Source organism: Scyliorhinus torazame, chromosome 2, assembly GCF_047496885.1.
Source record: "Scyliorhinus torazame isolate Kashiwa2021f chromosome 2, sScyTor2.1, whole genome shotgun sequence".
NCBI classification, from domain to species: domain Eukaryota; kingdom Metazoa; phylum Chordata; class Chondrichthyes; order Carcharhiniformes; family Scyliorhinidae; genus Scyliorhinus; species Scyliorhinus torazame.
In genome coordinates, this window is record NC_092708.1 from 327,250,768 (window position 1) to 327,272,605 (window position 21,838).

General features: G+C 47.8%; 1 protein-coding gene across 5 annotated transcripts in view; it reads right to left on the reverse strand.

The window, feature by feature from the left end:
- Positions 1-21,838, reverse strand: part of frmd6 (FERM domain containing 6) — a 191,918-nt gene that overhangs the window by 58,308 nt on the left and 111,772 nt on the right. For 4 of the 5 annotated variants that reach the window (XM_072489767.1, XM_072489765.1, XM_072489766.1 and 1 more), the window contains 3 exons: positions 6,447-6,526; positions 5,273-5,349; positions 3,305-3,491 (listed from right to left, as the gene is read on the reverse strand). In XM_072489767.1, the coding sequence (XP_072345868.1) occupies positions 3,305-3,491; positions 5,273-5,349; positions 6,447-6,526 (344 nt within the window). Of the gene's footprint in view, positions 1-3,304; positions 3,492-5,272; positions 5,350-6,446; positions 6,527-15,645; positions 15,730-21,838 lie in introns of those variants that run through there. The other variant, XM_072489769.1, reaches the window with a different exon arrangement.

Consider the following 21,838-nt stretch of genomic DNA (forward strand, 5'->3'; position numbering starts at 1 on the left):
GAGCAATAGGTCAGAAGGTGAAAACATTGAGGGAGAGCTAGGGAATAGGGCCAGTATGGCTCTGAGGAAGAGCAGACAGGGAGATGTTGCTGAAAACAGTGGGTCTGGTGGCCTGAAGTGCATATGTTTTAATGCAAGACGTATAACAGGTAAGGCAGATGAACTTAGAGCGTGGATTAGTACTTGAAACTAAGATGTTATTGCCATTACAGAGACCTGGTTGAGGGAAGGACAGGATTGGCAGCTAAACGTTCCAGGATTTAGATGTTTCAGGCGGGATAGAGGGGGATGTAAAAGGGGTGGCGGAGTTGTGCTACTAGTTAGGGAGAATATCACAGAGGGCAGCGAGGCTATATGGTTAGAGATCAGGAATAAGAAGAGTGCTGTCACAATGTTGGGGGTTTACTACAGGCCTCCCAACAGCCAGCGGGAGATAGAGGAGCAGATAGGTAGACAGATTTTGGAAAGGAGTAAAAGCAACAGGGTTGTTGTGATGAGAGACTTCAACTTCCCCAATATTGACTGGGACTCACTTAGTGCTAGGGACTTGGACGGGGCAGAGTTTGTAAGGAGCATCCAGGAGGGCTTCTTAAAACAATATATAGATAGTCCAACTAGGGAAGGGGCTGTACTGGACCTGGTATTGGGGAATGAGCCCGGCCAGGTGGTAGAAGGTTCAGTAGGGGAGCATTTCGGGAACAGTGACCACAATTCAGTAAGTTTTAAAGTGCTGGTGGACAAGGATAAGAGTGGTCTTCGGGTGAATGTGCTAAATTGGGGGAAGGCTAATTATAACATATTAGGCGGGAACTGAGGAACCTAGATTGGGGGCGGATGTTTGAGGGTAAATCAACATCTGACATGTGGGAGGCTTTCAAATGTCAGTTGAAAGGAATTCAGGACCAGCATGTCCCTGTGCGGAAGAAGGATAAATAAGGCAAACTTCGGGAACCATGGATAGCGAGAGATATTGTAGGCATCGTCAAAAGGAAAAAGGAGGCATTTGTCAGGGCTAGAAGGCTGGGAACAGACGAAGCCTGTGTGGAATATAAGGAGAGCAGGAAGGAACTTAAGCAAGGAGTCAGGAGAGCTAAAAGGGGTCATAAAAAGTCATTGGCAAATAGGGTTCAGGAAAATCCCAAGGCTTTTTACACGTACATAAAAAGCAAGAAGGTAGCCAGGGAAAGGGTTGGCCCACTGAAGGATAGGCAAGGGAATTTATGTGTGGAGCCAGAGGAAATGGGCGAGGTAGCAAATGAATACTTTGCATCAGTATTCACCAAAGAGAAGGAATTGATGGATGTTGAGTCTGGAGAAGGGTGTGTAGATAGCCTGGGTCACTTTGTGATCCAAAAAGACGAGGTGTGGGGCGTCTTGAAAAATATTAAGGTAGATAAGTCCCCAGGGCCTGATGGGATCTACCCCAGAATACTGAAAGAGGCTAGAGAGGAAATTGCTGAGGCCTTGACAGAAATCTTTGGATCCTCACTGTCTTCAGGTGATGTCCCAGAGGACTGGAGAATAGCCAATGTTGTTCCTTTGTTTAAGAAGGGTAGCAAGGATAATCCAATGAACTACAGGCCGGTGAGCCTTACGTCAGTGGTAGGGAAATTACTGGAGAGAATTCTTCGAGACAGGAACTACTCCTATTTGGAAGCAAATGGACGAATTAGCGACAGGCAGCACGGTTTTGTGAAGGGGAGTTTGTGTCTCACTAACTTGATAAGAGTTTTTCGAAGTGGTCACAAAGATGATTGATGCAGGTAGGGCAGTGGATGTTGTCTATATGGACTTCAGTAAGGCCTTTGACAAGGTCCCTCATGGCAGACTGGTACAAAAGGTGAAGTCACACGGGATCAGGGGTGAGCTGGCAAGATGGATACTGAACTGGCTAGGTCATAGAAGGCAGAGAGTAGCAATTGAAGGGCGCTTTTCTGATTGGAGGGCTGTGACTAGTGGTGTTCCGCAGGGATCAGTGCTGGGACCTTTGCTGTTGGTAGTATATATAAATGATTTGGAGGAAAATGTAACTGGTCTGATTAGTAACTTTGCAGACGACACAAAGGTTGGTGGAATTGCGGATAGCGATGAGGACTGTCAGAGGATAGAGCAGGATTTAGATTGTTTGGAGACTTGGGCGGAGAGATGGCAGATGGAGTTTAATCCGGACAAATGTGACTTAATGCATTTTGGAAGGTCTAATGCAGGTAGGGAATATACAGTGAATGGTAGAACCCTCAAGAATATTGACAGTCAGAGAGATCTCAGTGTACAGGTCCACAGGTCACTGAAAGGGGCAACACAGGTGGAGAAGGTTGTCAAGAAGGCATACAGAATGCTTGCCTTCATTGGCCAGAGCATTGAGCATAAGAATTGGCAAGTCATGTTGCAGCTGTATAGAACCTTAGTTAGGCCACACTTGGAGTATAGTGTTCAATTCTGGTCGCCACACTACCAGAAGGATGTGGAGGCTTTAGAGAGGGTGCAGAAGAGATTTACCAGGATGTTGCCTGGTATGGAGGGCATTAGCTATGAGAAGCGGTTGAATAAACTCGGTTTGTTCTCACTGGATCGACGGAGGTTGAGGGGCGACCTGATAGAGGTCTACAAAATTATGAGGGGCATAGACAGAGTGGATAGTCAGAGGCTTTTTCCCAGGGTAGCGGGGTCAATTACTAGGGGGCATAGGTTTAAGGTGCGAGGGGCAATGCTTAGAGGAGATGTACGAGGCAAGTTTTTTTTACACAGAGGGTAGTGGGTGCCTGGATCTCGCTGCCGGAGGAGGTGGTGGAAGCAGGGACGACAGTGACATTTAAGGGGCATCTTGACAAATACATGAATAGATGGGAATAGAGGGATACGGATCCAGGATGTGTAGAAGATTTTAGTATAGACGGGCAGCATGGTCGGCACAGGCTTTGAGGGCTGAAGGGCCTGTTCGTGTGCTGTACTTTTCTTTGTTCTTTGTCAAGCTCAGGAAGCCCGACATTAAGATATTTGCATCTTTTGTATAAATTATTTTTCCGGATGCAAATGTTGGAATTCCAAACTGATGATATCATCCCGATCCAGCCCCGTCATTTGCACTGCTGCACTTAGTGACCATGAACTTAAAACTTTCAGTGAAATTTTAGGGCTGAGTTCAAAGGGTGCGTAAAGCCATTGAACCAGGAATCCTAATTTCCAAACCTCACATCCCGTTAGATCTGCCAGGTTTAGATCCGACCAAACTAGTGGTGTTTTGGCCTCTTTGTTTCTGTACCTGTAAGTTTGAATAAAAAAATAGCATTTGAAAAGGTCATACCCAAGGAGGAAAGTAAGCTTCTGGTTCAAAATATTTCCCATAATGCTTGTGCCTTTTGTAGTTGCCGAGGTCTGCTTGTAAAGCATAGGCAGCTAGTAGAAAATAGGCCTCCTCATGTAGCATGCACTGGGATTGAAGAACTTGTTTCCGTAAGTGCCAGTAGTAATAGTATCTCGCCGCTCTGTCACTGCAAAGAAAAAATATTAGATTAGAGTCTCTGAAAAAGCACACCTATTACATTTTGAGGTCAAGCCACAGGTATGCTGATAAATGGTGCTGGATAAGGAGAGCTGGGTTTTAACAATTTCACTGCCACCCTTGCCGATAGGCTGCTTGGCTTCTACCTCTGGATGAGCCAGAAGGCCAAATCTTCCTCTGGACATGGGAAAATTCGCCCTGTGCACTTTCGCAGCTCCCAAGCTGCATATCTGACCGATGCATGAATTCACATTCACTTTTGTCTTCATACACCAGAGTCAGGTTTGCAGTGCAGTATGCAAACTGTGGTTGAGGTGTGTGGCGTGCGGATGAGGAGGCAGGTCAGTTTGAAGGCACCCCTCAGTTCTCTTAACCCAGCATCCCAGCGGGGTTTAAAACCTCCCTAAAACTCACCTCCCTCACCACCCCATCCACCCATGCCAGCCCATGCCCCGTCAGATCGCTGATGTCATCCATACGCCTCCCATGAATTCTTCTCCATAACCATTCACCCTCTATGCACAGTCCTCAGATTTCATGCAGTATCAACAAAAAAAAAAAACTTTGCTCCTTGGGGGAAAAAATAAACTTTGCATGGAATCCCTACAGAGCCATTCGGCCCATCGAATCTGCACAGACCCTCCGAAGGAGCCCATACCTCCACCCTATCTCCGTAACCCCAATTAACTTTTTTGAATGCTATGGGGTAACTTTAACATGGCTAATCAACCTAACCTTCACATCTTTGGACTGTGGGAGGAAACTGGAGCACCTGGAGGAAACCCACGCAGACATGGAGAGAATGTGCCAACTGCACACAGACAGTTACCCAAGGTCGGAATTGAACCCGGGTCCCTGGTGCCATGAGGCAGCAGTACTAACCACAGTGCCAGCATCATCTAATATAAGCTTTTCTAATTCATATTGAGAAAAAATGAATTCGGTCAAGTAAACAAATACCTTGTAATATTTGTAATAATTTTAGCTTGTGCAAACAAGCCAGAAACCGCATCAAAGGGACAATCTGTTATTAAAATTTCTTGAAACCGTTCATTCACAGATGGATGGAGCAATTACTGCGCTGAAACCCATTAGAATTTGAACCTCAGCCAAGCACTGATAATGGTCACAACTATCCAAACAATAGGCTGCTCACCGGGGAGGAAAAAAACAGAAGTTTTTTTATCCTTACAGTGGATGTGGGCGCTGTTTGCTGGGCCAGCATTTGTTGCCCATCCCTCCTGCCCTTGAACTGAGTGGCTGGCTAGGCCATTTAAGAGTATACTCCATTGCTGTGGGTCTGGCGTCACATGTAGACCAGAGCCCAGGTAAGAATGGTTGATTTCCTCCTCTAAAGGGCGATAGAGAACCAGATGGGTTTTTAACGACAACCAACAATGATTTCACAATCATTATTAAACTTTTAATTCCAGATTTTTATTGAACTTGAATTTCACCATCTGCCAGGATTAATTATTTCTGCCCTTTATATCTTGGTGAATTTACACATCTTAAAGCAATGATGTCAAAGCATTTATGAGGAACAAACATAAGCAAATGGCAAAACTGGTTTGGCTTCAGTCAGTGTTGAAGACTCAATTAAAACCCACGGTACCAATAAGAACATCAGTGTGAAATGTGTCACATCTGAGCAATAATTGACTGAAAATTGACCAAAAGTCCCTCACAGACATGTACCATCCAGAAGCTGCAAAGCAAGCATTCCACTGAGTTCATACTACTAATCTTCTTCAATCACATTAGTCTTACCCGATTAATCTCCCATTCTCCACGTAGTACTGCACCCTGAAGTGAATAATCATAGGTGGACCAAACTGGTCAATGCCCTGCGGAAAGAACAGAAAAAATGAATTACACCTCATCAGAGGCAGTCAAGAGAGAACATCAAAACACTTTACCGTGGCCTGCCCGTTCACCTTCTCGTACAGTACCATGAAACCCAAAACAAATAAACAAAGAGAATTCACTGTTGCAATTACAAAACATTATTTGTTTTACATGTCAATGGGAGTAATTCATCATAACCTAGAGATAAAGGGATTCAATTGGTCAGTGCAAAAGACAACTAAGCGTGGCGTAAAACAAGTAGCCAATCCACAAACAGCCCATTTTGCGTTACTGTGGTTAACCTACTTCAGTTCCATAACGTTAGAAAATACATGACATTCTTTGACAAAAGGTTCACCAACACTGGGTTCTGCAGTAACTAAAAATTATACTTGCTAAGCTTTCCTTTAACAATTGAATTAGACAGCCAAGCCGATGTTAAGGGTGCATAAAGGCAGCCATATTCTGACGTTTTATGATGTCTTATGCTGGTGCTAGCATAGTAAAAAGAAAAGTTTTTAAAAAATAATTCTGCTGACATTAATTCATTAAACAGGATGGATTGCGTGTAATGAACACAATATATTGTGGATGGTGGACGGTGTCAGTATTTTGCAGGAAGATTGTCTTTTCCTGACACATTATACATCACCATGTGTCTCTTCTCTCATGCCCTCTCCCCTGCCTAGTATATATGACACAGAACTAGCTATTTTTAGACAAGTGTCATGATAGAGGGGGTCTGTAATCATCAGATCAACTTTGTTGCATTATTACTACTTGCAAGTATAAAAAGAACGTCACTACATTATCCTTAGGAAAGCAGCTGCACCTATCCAAGGGAGGAGAGCTGCAACAATTCAGGTGTCAGATGACAATCACAACCACTCAAGTTTCATTATTGCTGTTTGAGATATCCTCAAAAGCCATTTTTGCTGTGCTTGCCAACCCAGCTCTTATTCAGGGAAGCAGGAAGCAGGATTCACCAAAGCGAGTCTGGAGCGCAGTATTGCATAAATAAAAACACGGCGGTCTCAACAATCGGTCTTTGTGCTGTGGTGAAACAGCAGGCATAATTCTGCTGCTGGCAACTCACTTTGCTTACTTCCTTCTTCCATTCCTTTGGACAATACTTGCAGAGTTTCTGCATTAGCTCCATATAGACATGTTCGTTGTCTGTGACAGAGAAGAAAAATAAAGAAATATCAGTTAAAGGGCAGATGACACGGAAGTCACGAGTTATTTTTTAAAAAGCACCATCAGTATGTCGAATTTAACCTTTGCTGTCAGTGCCAACGTGTGATTAATGTTTCTCTCTATTTTAGTGCTAAATGTAGTCTGGTTCCGAAGCCACAGGGATGGGATTTTCTTCTGCTTTTTAAACGACAAATACAAATAAAAATCGATACATCAAAGAGTTAGTCCGTCATTCGTCCGCTTTACCTCCCATGTTAGTGGAAGGAGCTGAAGTCTAACAATGATGTTTCACGACTGAAATACAGGGACGTCATCCTAGCTTGCTTGGAGAAGATGGGAATTATCCATTCTGCACCACTTCAGGAGCTCAATATTTAAAATACAATTGGAGGATTCCTCGCTAGCTTACGGTGTAAAGACACTGGTTAGAAATGTGATTACGCCCACTGTGCCTATTAGCACATTATAGTCATGCTGCTGTTGCTTATCATCATTAATCAGGCACGTTTTCGGTGCTAACCCACGCTATCCATAGTCTGCAAGCATATTTGTGGGACTAGATATCAGGGGCGGGATTCTCCCCTACCCGGCGGGGCGGGGGGTCCCGGTGGGATAGAGTGGCGTGAACAACTGCGGCGTCGGGCTACCCCAAAGGTGTGGAATCCTCCGCACCTTCAGGGTCTAGGCCTGCCCCGGAGTGATTGGCGCACCGCCGGCCGGCCGGAAAGGGGCTTGGTGCCATGCCAACCGGCGCCAATGGGCCTCCGCTGGCCGGCGTGAGTCGGCGCATGCGCGGGAGCGCCAGCGTATGCTGGCGTCATCCCCGCACATGCACAGAGGGATTCGCGTGCAGAACAATAGAGTGCCCCCACGGCACAGGCCCGCCCGTGGATCGGTGGGCCCCGACCTCGGGCCAGGCCACCGTGGGGGCACCTCCCGGGGCCAGATCCCTCCGCGACCCCCCAAGAACCCCGGAGCCCGCCCGTGCCGCCAGGTCCCGCCAGGAAGGGACATACTCTAATTTACGCCGGCGGGACTAGCAAAGAACGGGCGGGACTTCGGCCCATCGTGGGCCAGAGAATTCGGTCAGCCCCGGAGCCCATTGAGTCGCGCCGGACCCCGCCATTCTCCGAGGCGGGCGGCGTGACTCACGGCGGGGCAATTTCTTTGGGGGCGGGAGAGTTAGGAGGACGGCAGGGGCAAGATTTACGCCGACCCCCGCGATTCTCCCACCCGGCGGGGGGTCGGAGAATCCCGTCCCAGGTGTCTCACACAATTTAAAGACAGCGGGGGAGGTGTACTCTGGCTGCAGAAGGAGACAAGCACTTATGAATTAAAGGATTGGCTGCTGGGATTGCCGATCGCGCCTCCAGCCTTAGAGTTCCTGATCCAGGCAGTGAACAGTGAATGACAGAAGCTTAGCTTGCAGGACTCAGTGGCTACAGTTAAAAGAAACTTTTGAGATAGGCCACAAATAAATGCAACACCACCAATAAAAGCTTGTTTATGGTAGACAAGCTGAACTTTCTAGAGTCACAAAACATACCAAGGAACACCCATAGTTAGCTAGTAGCCTGAAATGACAAACCTGGAAGTTACCACATGACCCCTTTAATAATATGGCGAGGTGCCACATGTTGCTGAATGCGTGGGTTTCCTCTGGGTGCTCCGGTTTCCTCCCATAGTCCAAAGTTGTGGCCATGCTAAATTGCCCCATAATGTCCAAAAAGATTAGGTGGGGTTACGGGGATAGGGTCGGGGTGTGGGCCTAGGGAGGGTAATCTTTCCAAGGATCGGTGCAGACTTGAATGGCCTCCTTCCGCACTTTAGAGACGCTATGATTCTATGAACATGTTTCATCATCCGATACCAGATCACAGATAATATCAATCACTGCTCCTAAATCATCTATTACGCATCAACCACAGCACCCATTAATCCAGATAATCTCTAAGGGTCAAGGTAAAAAACAACTTTTTTCTCCACTCACAATGATCTTCTTAAACCAATCCCTCGAAGCTCACAACTCTCATCTTTAAAGGCAACAACTTTAATTTTTTGTAGCACATTTGACGTATTAAAACATTTCAAGGCACTTCATAGGAGCATTAGAAAACACAATTTGACACAGATACGCAAGGCAAAAGACCAAAACATTAGTCAATGATGACTAATCTTTTTGAATCTTGTGAGGAGGTGATGAAGATAGTGGACAGAGGAATATCTATGGATGTCGTTTATATGGATAAAATTCCACACAACGGATTGTTAATTAAGGTGGAAGCCCACGGAATAGAGGACAAATGATTGACATGGTTAGGAAATTGGTAGAGTGGCAGGCGATAGAGATTGGGGATGATGGGTAAGTACTGTAATTGGCAGGAGGTGACTAATGTGCCACAGGGATCTGTGTCAGGGCCTCATTTATTCACACCATTCATTCATGACTTGGATGATGACATAGAAAGCCATACATCCAAATTTGCAGATGATACAACGTTACAATGTCGACAGCCCAGATGATAGCAGGAAATTGCAAGGAGATTATGACAGATTAGGTGTATGGGCAAAATTGTGGGAGATGGAATTTAATGCAAGCAAGTGTGAGGTTATCCATTTTGGGCCAAAAACAGATAGAGCAGAGTACTTTCTAAATGGAAAGAGGTTAGGTACAGTGGAGTCCAAAGAGACTTGGGGGTTCAGGTGCAAAGATTCTTAAAATGCCAGGAATAAGGGCCGAAAATAATCAAAAAGGCTAATAGAATGCTAGCCTTTATATCGAGAGGATTGGAATATAAAGAAACAGGGTAATGCTGCAGCTATACAAAACCCTGGTTAGACCACATTTGGAGTACTGTGAGCAGTTATGGGCACCACTGGAAGGATATTTTGACCTTGGAGGGAGTGCAGCATAGGTTTACAAAAATGATACATGGATTACAGGGGTTTACGAGTAGAGATTACTCAAATTAGACCTGTTTTCGCTGGAATTCAGAAGGCTAAGGGGTCATCAGATCGAAATATTCAAGATATTAACAGGGAAAGACAGGGGTCGGGATTCGCCATCGGTCGACGCAGGCATCAGGAAATGCGATTGAACGGAGAATCGGTTTCAACAATTTTGAAATTGCGGAGTCACCGGTTTCACGCCAAATTGCAATTCTCCAGTGTCTCAACAGCAGCGTCAATACGTTCCACTCCGCACGTACAGTTAACGCCATTGGCATATCATTAGCGAGCCAGACCCGGCATTCTCCAGGGCCTCCACGCTGCTCCGCCTCCACTGGGACGAATTCCTGATGACGAAGTTCACTTGTGCTTTTACAAATCGTGAAACAGACGCCGTGGCTGCTGAGGGAGAGAGAGGAGGTAGGAAAAGTGTCCAACATCGCCAGGGTTTGGTGACAGGTGTGCCACTGGCCGGGGGGCTTCTACCCAGGCCGGGGCGAGTAGCGGAGGTGGCCAGGAGGTGGGCTGTGGGGTCGGGTGAACAGGCACGGAACACCATTGCTGCAGCCTGCAAGGCAGCCACGTGGATGCACACACCGCCGACTGCCCACTGTCAACATAGGGCCACAGGTCCTAGGGGGCCCACCCGGCCCACTCCCCTAGGTGCCCTCTGGCCCCAGCCGATGCATCAGCAGGATTGACATGCTCCAGCGCAACCAATGCCACCTTGTTGGCTGGGATGAGTGTGCGTGGGGAGTGTAATGTGTACATGCTGCTGCAGCTTGTCAGCCTCCAGAGTGTCAATCACGGACCCGGCGAATCCCGCACCGTTTTTCATTGGAATCAATTGTGATCCACGTGGTGCCGGTGCTAGCCCCTCAATGGTTGCCGAATCAGTCCAGGTGTCGCGCCAGTATTGCTGTTGTGGAAGTCCATGAATCCTATCCCGGTGTCAACACTTAGGGAGCAATTCTCCCAAATGATTTCTGAGGGCGCAAATCTCCGGCTGGGCTGCATTCAAAGGGGGAGCACAGCGGGACCGGAGAATGCCGGGTGGGGCTTCCAGCAACCCTCCTGACAGGCTCCATGCCTTGCAAGATTCATCAGAGTCCCGCGAGATGTCGGAGTTGGATCCCCGTTCCAAATGGGCAGGACCGAATGGCGTTCGCGGAAGTAGGTCGTAAACCTACTTACGACCTAACTGTGCGGTATCCACTGGCCCCCCTTGATTCTTTGGCATCCCCAGGGAGGCTGCAGCAAGGCCACACAAACATGGACCAGGCGTAACGGCACCCGAGGAGTCTCCCACACCATCAGAGACCCCTGGGTGGTCAGGGTAAGTGCAGGGTGGCCCCCTGGCCCTCCCCTTGGAATGTGGGAACCTTGGCAGTGCCATCCAGGCACCTTGGCACTGCTAGGGTGGCAGTGCCAGGGTGCCAGCTGGGCAGTGCCAAGGTGCCTGCATTCCAGTAAGGCCAAGGAGCCACCCTGCACTTACCCTGACCACCCAGGCGTCTCGGATGGCCCGGAAGGGGCCCACCAGAGCGTTCTGCCTGATCCAAGCTGGGGAAACCAGCACTGATTGGCACCCTGCTGCAGCCTTGCTGGGGAGGCCGAAGAATCACGGGAGGCCAGCGGATCCCACATGAGTATGTCATAAGTAGGCTTACTATCTACTTCCGGGAGCGCCGTTTGGTCATGCCCATTTGGAGCGGGGCTCCGACTGCAGGACTGCCGGAGAATCCAGTGAGGTGTGGGGCCTGTCGGGAGACTCACTGGAAGCCTCTCCCAATATTCACTGGCCGCGTTACGCTCTCCCTTGAGCCAACCCAGCCGGAGAATCGCGCCCTTAGTCTCAGGAATGGAGAATTCCGCGGAGGATAGATAAAGATAAACTATTTCCACTGGTTGGAGATTCAGAAGCCTATCCCAGGGTTAAGTGCAACACTGAGGTTGCAGCAGAGTGGCTTCATCTCAAATTGTTGCCAGGGTGATGGGTGGAGTCAGTAGTTGGGAAATGGAGTTTGGAGTGGGGCTCCAAAGCCAATGGCTTCAGTCTTCCCAATAATTAACTGGAGGAAATTTTTGCTCCTTCAGTACTGGATCTTCAATAAGTAGTCTGATCATTTACCAACAGTGGAGGAGTTGAGAAAGGCGGTGATGAGGCAGAGCTGGGTGTCATCAAGGTACATGTGAAAACAAAAGCTGTGCTTTTGGATGATGTTGCCAAGGGGGACAACATGGGTATTAATTTGGGAGTGGGAAGAGAAATGATTGTCAATGATACTCTGGTTACGTTTAGATAAATAGGAATGGAACCAAGAGAGAGCAGCCTCACCCAGCTGGATGACAGTGGAGAGACATTGGAGGAGGATGGCATGGTTAACTGTGTTAAAGTTTGCAGACAGTTCATAAAAAGGGGCTGGTTTAGCACAGCGGGCTAAACAGCTGGCTTGTAATGCAGAACAAGGCAGCAGCTCGGGTTCAATTCCCGTACCGGCCTCCCCGAACAGGCACCGGAATGTGGCGATGAGGGGCTTTTCACAGTAACTTCATTGAAGCCTACTTGTGACAATAAGCGATTATTATTAACAACAAGGAGGGACAGTTTACCTTTATCACAATGACATAGGCTGTCTTCTGTGACTTTGCGAAGAGCTGTTTTGGTACTGTGGCAGGAAATGCAGGGATTTAAACATGGGGTTCCAGGAAAGACGTGCACAGATCGCGGAGGCGACTACACATTTAACAGATACGAACAGTTAGGAGCAGGAGTCGGCCTCGTGCCACCTCGAGCTTTCTCCGCCCTTTAATAAGATCAAGTCAGCTCGGCCTGGAACTTCAACCCCACATTCCAGCCGACCCTTCAGGCGACATCATCCCTGCTAATCAAGAATCTATCTAGCTTGGCCGTATTCAAAGACTGCGGCCACTGCCTTTTCAGGAAGAGAGTTCCAGAGACTCACGACCTCAGAGAGAAAATAAATTCTCATCTTTGTCTCAAACGAGTGACCCTTATTTTTTTAAAATAAATTTAGAGTACCCAATTAATTTTTTTTTTTTAAACCAATTAAGGGTCAATTTAGCGTGGCCAATCCACCTATGCTGCACATCTTTTGGGTTGTGGGGGTGAAACCCACGCAAACTTGGGAGAATGTGCAAACTCTACATGGACAGTGACCCAGAGCCAGATCGAAACTGGGACCTCAGCACCGTGAGGCCGCAGTGCTTACCACTGCGCCACCATGCTGCCTGCCCCACGCTTATTTTTAAACAGGTGATCCTTGTTCCAGATACTCGGACAAGAGGAAGCATACTCTCCTCATCCACCCTGTCAATACCCCTCAGGGTCCTAAAGGTTACTCTTCTAAACTTTAGTGGATACAAACCTTTCCAAAGAAAACAACCTGCCCATTCCTGAACTTGAGAGGAGAGGTAGCTTGGAGATGGAACAGTAGTTTGCAAAGATGATGGGGTGAAGGATTTTTTTTGAGAGGGGTGGTTATGCAGATTAAAAGAAGAGGACAACACCTGTTAAATGTAAGGGCCAACTTGGGGACCATGTGTGGAAAATAAGTGGTCAGCAGTTTAGTGGGAATAAGGTCAATGGAACAGGCGTTGGGTCTCGTGGACAAGAGGGACAAGGGATAGGAGAGAAATCAGAGAAAGATGAGAGTTGCAAGTCAGCTTCGCTACCGCTGCCAGCGAGGATGGAGAATTTGGCGCTCAGCCAAATCTCCATTCACTGCAACAGGACCGGAGAATCCCGCCGGCATGAACGGACGGAGAATCCCGCCCGTGAGCTCAGAGTGATGGCAGGGGGAGAACTTCAGAGACAGTGTGGCTGGTGGGCTAGTCAAAGGGAAGGAAGGGCTTGAGACAGCTGATTGCATGCTCTCAACCTGGATAATGAACACCTCACGCTTCGCTATTGGGGTAACAAGTACAAGGAGCTCATGGACTTCATCATTAAGATTGAGGCCATTTATTCAGCTGCCTCTGCTGCTTCCTCCCTTCCCTCATTCTGTTGGTCACAAAGTCAAACCTTCCTGCAGATTTCCCCTGCCCATGTTCGAATCCTATATCTCTGCCTTATTTCCCTTCCATCTCTGTACTTATTCTCCCCAAGCTCATCTTTCACATAAGACCCACCTCCTGTTTCTATAGCCCCATTCCCACTGTGCTACTGACTATCAAACCTTCCTTCCAGGCTTCTCCCATGGTTACCTCTCACACTTCTCTTTTTAAAACTATCATTTACTCTTTCTCCTCTCCTTAATGTCTCCAAAATCGAAGTCCATCTTTCCCACAACACAATATTTGAATATGTTTCACCCCATAACACAATACTGAAGGAGCCCTAATCAAAGACAGTTAACATCGTTAGTGATTGTTACCACAATCCTTCCTCTCCCCTCAACCTATCTACAGCCTTTGATACAGCCAACCTTGCCACCATTGTCCTAGACACAGAAGCACAAAATATTTGGAGGCAACACTTGAAGAAAAGGCAATGAAAACCCACAAATGTCATGACCCGGTGAGACGAGGGAGGGTACATCACAAAATAGGATAATGTGACTGAAATTTGGAGGGAGAAAAGGCATGATGAGGAAGAACCGAACGGGCAGATCCAGGAGTGAGGGATAAGCAAATAGAAGGTCAAAGCTGCGTTGAAGTACTTGAATGACCAGAATCGATCATACAGTGTACACGGATGTTACTGATGATTTGGCTGAAAGTGATTCTGATGGATCCACAAGGGAGAAAATCTGAGACGGTTTGGAGGTAGTGTATCATTGTGTTAAAGATTGCACCCGTAGAACCCGTGTTGAGTGGGAGCCTCTGATTGAAGAGAATCGGCAGCTAAATCTATGAAGGAAAGAAACTGGAATTCTACCTGAAGATTTGGGACTGAAATTGATGCAATTTATGCTGAATGGACTGCCTGATAAATCTGTGACAGCTATTTTTGTTGCATCTGCTACTTAATGCATAATTTAGAAGTCATATTTACCTAGGTTTGCCTGTTAATTAATGCTTAATTTATATTGATTTTGGTTTGATTGTTAAAGGATATAGGTCGGTGAGATCTTGTCCACTGCTTTTTAATTATAGTAATTTGGTTCTTTCAGTTTGTTGACTTCCACGTAACAAAGAACAAAGAAAAGTACAGCACAGGAACAGGCCCTTCGGCCCTCCAAGCCTGTGCCGACCATGCTGCCCGACTAAACTAAAATCTTCTGCATTTCCGGGGTCCGTATCCCTCTATTCCTATCCTATTCATGTATTTGTCAAGATGCCCCTTAAACATCACTATCGCCCCTGCTTCCACCACCTCCTCCGGCAGCGAATTCCAGGCACCCACTACCCTCTGTGTAAAAAACTTGCCTCGTATATATACTCTAAACCTTTCCCCTCGCACCTTAAACCTATGTCCCCTAGTAATTGACCCCTCTACTCTGGGAAAAATCCTCTGACTATCCACTTTGGCTATGTCCCTCATTATTTTGTAGACCTCTATCAGGTCGCCCCTCAACCTCCGTTGATCCAGTGAGAACAAACCGAGTTTATTCAGCCTCTCCTTATAGCTAATGCCCCACATGGATCAAAACAAGCAAAACTTTAGCACAGATGTAATGCTTGCAAATCATACAAGGGAAAACAACAATATCCTATAACTGCTGTTAAAGGCTGTGCCAACTCCGAATACTTTTTATTTAATGTAAGGTTCATCCACCTCATTTTGATCTTTCTTGGCTTCATAAATGTCACAATTAATGATTTTGACAAAAGAAAAACAAGACAGCAAGTTAATGAAATTATTTGACACCAAACATTATTGAGATATTCAGTTAATGTTTGTCCCATCCACCAAATATAGCAGGCATGTGACATTTTTAACAGTGTGGTTGCCTATATTTTTTTTTTCTAAAGCATGTATGGTGCCTGTTTTTTGTGCATGCTCGCTGATATTGTTCACAGATGGATTGCAACTGCATTCTTTTTGAACCAAACCACACTGAGCATTAAGTTGCACATCTGTGCAATCTTAAAATGAACAAAATATTTTGCTCAGAAATGTAAGGATTCCAAGACACATTCATCATGATTTGGGATACAGCTCTAGTGTTAGCAGAGAAACTCACCTTCACAGCGAGACTGCGGTGGGACAATTAATTAAAGCACACAGTTCAGTTGGTCTTGCTTCAATCTAAGTGGTTTCACTGGATAAAGGTGGTCTTAAAGAGAAATTCCAGAACAATCAGCAACATCGTATCTGTCCTTTTGGAAGGAGTTCTGCATATGTTTAAAACCCTCAGCTCACCACTGGAGGCCATTCCTTTGGCGTAGGCAGCATTTGGCCACAAGATAAAGAAAGATTCTCATGTGTCTGAGCAAAGTGAGGCTTTTTAAAAATAAAAATGTTCCACAACACTTCAATCATAAGAAATGTTCTCTGGTAAATTTAATGTTAGCGATTATAATTTGGAACACAACAAAGAGGTTACTGATGTACACCCACCCGCAACAGCTGCAGATAAATGACTGCACAATTGCACTAAGACCCCTCAACACTTATCGTGGCTTTTTTAAAGTCATAATTTTATCTTTTAGCCGTAGAATTTTAAGAAGTAAACAATTTCCTAAAGAGTTAAGCTCTTTGATTTGAATGATTATCAACAAGTGAATACAGAAAATCTCAGCAGCCACAGAGCAGATTTTATCGACCCTTCTATGGGCCCCATAAAATGGCGAGGGAAGGGAGGATTGAATGCCCATCATCTATCCGTCAACTTGTTGCAAAAATTTTAAATTGCACCCACTAAATGTGCTAGTTTTTTTTAGTTGTCTGAAACAGGTACCCTTTAAAGGACCACTTTGCAGCAATAGTCATGATGACTGGGGCAGGAGTCAGACCCTCTCCTCCAGGATTCTGCAGTGGCTGCAATAGCGGTTAAATTTAAATGAGGCCCATGGCCCAGTTTCAATCAGGCCCCAGGCTTAGCAGTTCATTCAATGCACTCAGTTTGTCGTGTTGGGTGCTCTGCTACACAGACAAACCAACACGGTTGCGGAAGGTACAACTCAGTTTTATTACTAACAATTATTAACATTTGTAAACTGGTTGCTGTGGTTCGTTCATTACCCTCTAACCTGTGGACCCAGCCCTAACACTATCTTGGAGAGGCACTCAGTACATGGTGAATGTGTGAGTGGCTTGCTGTGAGCTCTATGCCCTGAGCTGTCCCCTGCTGAAATGAATCGGAAGTGTCGTGTTCCCCGTTTTATAGTGTGTCTGCTCTTGCTTGTGATTGGCTGTGATGTTGCGTGTGTATTGATTTGTCCGTTGACCTGTCCATCAGTGTGTATGTGTGTTTGCACCATGATGTTTATCTGAATATCATGACATCCCCCCCTTTTTTAACAAGAATATGTGTCTATGTGGTAATAAATATGGATGTGTACTGAGTGCAGATGAATGTTTGTGTGTGCAATATCTACAACATGTACATGAGGCTAAACTATATACATAGGAAGGTGTCAGGTGCAACATAGCAACGAGGTTGTACCATCAACAAAACAAGTGTAAACATCAAGCATCAAAACAAACTCCTGTAACGACAAAAGAGAAACTTATTAACATAGTGGCATAAAACTTTTAGTGAGTCCAATGTTCAAACCGGCTCATAAGTCCAGCCTAGTAGGTGGGCGACGAATTCGGGTTGACCGCTTCAAGGGTGAGTCAGGAACCACCGGCTGAGGAATGGGCCTGGCCACAGGCAGCAGAGGAATGGGCATGGTGGCAGGAAGCTCCACGAATTTGGCATCAGGAACAACAGGAGAGCGTGGCACCGGTGTATGATCACGTAGCGAGCGCAGAAGCAGGCGAAGAGCCCGGTGATTGCGCCGGCGAATGGAGCCATCAGGCATGCGAACCAGGAACGAGCGGAGAGCCACGCGTCGGAGAACTTCGGCAGTTGCCGACCAGCCACCCTCTGGTTGGTGGATGCGGACGTTGTCTCCAGGTGCCAAGGCAGGAAGATCAGTTGCCCGAGTGTCGTGTGCCACCTTCTGCTGAGCACGCTGCTGTTGCATCCTTTGCAGTACTGGAATGTGGTCGAGTGTAGGGACAAGAATGGATGGCACTGTGGTCCTGAGGGCGCGACCCATCAACAGCTGGGCTGGTGAGAGGCCAGTGGCTAGTGGGGCCAAGCAATAGGCCAGCAGGGCCAAGCAGAAATCCGATCCGGCATCAGCAGCCTTTCAGAGGAGCCGCTTGACGATATGAACGCCCTTTTCTGCCTTGCCATTTGACTGGGGATGCAGAGGGCTGGACGTCACATGTGTGAAGCCATACAAAGCAGCAAAAGAAGACCATTCTTGGCTTGCAAAACAGGGCCCATTGTCCGACATGACAGTAATCGGAATGCCATGTCGAGCGAAGGTGTCTTTGCATGCCCTTATGACAGCGGACGATGTTAAATCGTGCAGGCGTATGACCTCTGGATAATTTGAAAAGTAATCTATGATGATTACGTAGTCCCTGCCAAGCGCATGAAAGAGGTCCACACCCACCTTCGCCCAGGGGATCGTCACCAACTCATGGGGCTGAAGCATCTCGGGGGGTTGCGCCGGCTGAAACATTTGGCAGGTGGGGCAGTTGAGCACCATGTTGGCAATGTCATCGCTGATGCCCGGCCAGTATACAGCTTCTCGGGCCCTCCGTCTGCACTTCTCAACCCCGAGATGGCCTTCGTGCAGTTGGTCGAGGACCAGCTTGTGCATGCTGTGTGGAATCACAATCCGGTCCAGCTTTTGGAGGACACCGTCAATGACGGCCAAGTCATCCCGGACATTGTAGAATTGTGGGCACGGTCCTTTGAGCCACCCTCCCGTCATGTGGCGCATCACACGTTGTAGAAGGGGGTCAGCCGCAGCCTCCCGGCGAATACGGGCCAGACTTAAATCGTCAGCTGGCAGATTGGCCGATGTGAAGGTCACGTGCGCTTCCACTTGACAGACGAACCCCTCCGAATCGGGCGGTGTGCTTACTGCTCTGGATAGGGCATCCGCAATGATGAGGTCCTTACCCGGGGTGTAGACCAGTTGGAAGTCGTACCTCCGGAACTTGAGCAGGATGCGCTGGAGGCGAGGCGTCATCTCTTTCAGGTCTTTATGTATGATGTTGACCAGGGGACAATGGTCGGTTTCCACGGTAAACTGGGGGAAACCATACACGTAATCGTGGAACCTATCTGCCCGAGCAGTTGATGTGGTGTATATGGATTTCAGCAAAGCGTTTGATAAGGTTCCCCACGGTAGGTTATTGCAAAAAATACGGAGGCTGGGGATTGAGGGTGATTTAGAGATGTGGATCAGAAATTGGCTAGCTGAAAGAAGACAGAGGGTGGTGGTTGATGGGAAATGTTCAGAATGGAGTACAGTCACAAGTGGAGTACCACAAGGATCTGTTCTGGGGCCATTGCTGTTTGTCATTTTTATCAATGACCTAGAGGAAGGCGCAGAAGGGTGGGTGAGTAAATTTGCAGACGATACTAAAGTCGGTGGTGTTGTCGATAGTGTGGAAGGATGTAGCAGGTTACAGAGGGATATAGATAAGCTGCAGAGCTGGGCTGAGAGGTGGCAAATGGAGTTTAATGTAGAGAAGTGTGAGGTTATTCACTTTGGAAGGAATAACAGGAATGCGGAATATTTGGCTAATGGTAAAGTTCTTGAAAGTGTGGATGAGCAGAGGGATCTAGGTGTCCATGTACATAGATCCCTGAAAGTTGCCACCCAGGTTGATAGGGTTGTGAAGAAGGCCTATGGAGTGTTGGCCTTTATTGGTAGAGGGATTGAGTTCCGGAGTCGGGAGGTCATGTTGCAGCTGTACAGAACTCTGGTACGGCCGCATTTGGAGTATTGCGTACAGTTCTGGTCACCGCATTATAGGAAGGACGTGGAGGCTTTGGAGCGGGTGCAGAGGAGATTTACCAGGATGTTGCCTGGTATGGAGGGAAAATCTTATGAGGAAAGGCTGATGGACTTGAGGTTGTTTTCGTTGGAGAGAAGAAGGTTAAGAGGAGACTTAATAGAGGCATATAAAATGATCAGGGGGTTGGATAGGGTGGACAGTGAGAGCCTTCTCCCGCGGATGGATATGGCTGGCACGAGGGGACATAACTTTAAACTGAGGGGTAATAGATATAGGACAGAGGTCAGAGGTAGGTTCTTTACGCAAAGAGTAGTGAGGCCGTGGAATGCCCTACCTGCTACAGTAGTGAACTCGCCAACATTGAGGGCATTTAAAAGTTTATTGGATAAACATATGGATGATAATGGCATAGTGTAGGTTAGATGGCTTTTGTTTCGGTGCAACATCGTGGGCCGAAGGGCCTGTACTGCGCTGTATTGTTCTATGTTCTATGTTCTATCTACTCCGGTCAACAAACCCAGGCACTCCTTCTCGATCTGCACATAGCGCTGTTCTGTGGGGGTCACACGCGAGGCATAGGCGACCGGGGCCCATGATGCAGTGTCGTCCTGTTGCAGGAGTACCGCCCCAATGCCGGACTAGCTGGCATCAGTAGGGATCTTCGTATCCCGAGAGGTGTCGAAGAATGCCAATACCGGGGCTGTGGTGAGCTTAATTTTGAGCTCCTCCCATTCCTTCTGGTGTGCGGGCATCCACTGGAACTCCGTGGACTTCTTAACTAGGTGGCAAAGAGCCATTGTGTGGGAGGCAAGGTTGGGAATGAACTTCCCCAGGAAGTTGACCATGCCTAAAAAGCGTAGCACTGCTTTCTTGTCTGCCGGCTGTGGCATGGCTGTAATGGCGCTCACTTTGTCTGCATCCGGACGCACTCCCGACCGGGATATATGGTCCCCCAGAAACTTTAGTTCAGTTTGGCCAAAGGAGCACTTTGCTCGGTTGATGCGCAGGCAGACACACTAGAGACGACTGATGTGCTCCTGTGGTGTGGTGGACCAGATGATGACGTCGGCCACATAGACGCGCACCCCTTCGATGCCCTCCATCATCTGTTCCATGGTTCTGTGGAATACCTCGGATGCCGAGATGATGCCAAACGGCATTCTGTTGTAGCAGAACCTGCCGAATGGAGTGTTGAAGGTGCACAGCTTTCGGCTGGACTGATCCAGTTGGATCTGCCAAAAACCCTTCGAAGCATCAAGCTTTGTGAAAATTTTAGCCCGGACCATTTCGCTCGTGATCTCCTCCCGTTTGGATATGGGGTAGTGTTCCCTCATGATGTTGTTGTTCAGGTCTTTCGGGTCGATGCAGAACCGGAGTTTGCCAGAGGGCTTTTTAATGCACATCATGGAGCTGACCCATGGCGTTGGCTCCGTGACCCGGGAAAGCACTCCTTGGTCCTGGAGATCCTGCAGCTGCTGCTTGAAACGGTCTTTGAGTGGTGCTGGGACTCTACGAGGTGCGTGAATGACCGGGGTGGCATCCGGTTTGAGCCATATTCTGTAGGTATAGGGCAGTGTGCCCATGCCTTCGAATGCCTCCTGGTTGTGGGCGATGAGCGAGTGGAGCTGTGCCCTAAATTCAGATACCGGGAAGTCTGACGTGTCTTCTGGAGAGAGCGTGTACCCGCTGAACGAGGTGGAGAACCTTGCACGCCTGTGCGCCTAGCAGGGAGTCTTTTGATGAACCAACAATCTCGAAGGACAGTATGGCCTTATACGCATTGTGTGTCACCTGGAGCTGGCAGGATCCCATGGCCAGGATAGCGTTTCCTTTATAGTCGACCATCTTACAACGGGATGGCCAAATTGGTGGTCTGACCTTCAAGGCGTAGAAGGCTGACCATGCTATCAGGTTGGCGGAGGCACCAGTGTCCAGACAGAAAGTGATTGGTGATCGGTTGACCGTTAGGGTGGCACACCATTCATCACCCGGATTGACACTGTGCACTGGCATCGGCTGGTGGGTCCTGCTTGGAGACATCCAGTTCCTGTCGATGACCGCAACGCGGAAGGCTTCCCGGTCGTCTGTATCGCCGGCCTGTATATCGTCCGGGTATGATTCGGAGTTTGGAGGCTGAATGGTCCGCACGTCCCTGCGAGGCGGTCGGAATTGGGAGCGTTGGCAGGTTGAGCTGCTCGGCAGCAGGCAGCGTAGTGGCCCACCTTGCCACAGCGGAGCCATTGTCAGTTCTTTGCTGGACATTGCCGCTTTAAATGTGCGGATCCACAGTTGCCGCATGTCGTGACGTCATGACGTAGGGCCCCTGCCGTGCCGATTCGGCCACTTGGAATTGAGAGTAGCGGCTGGTCGCGTTTTCATGGAGGACGCAGGCTTCGATGGCG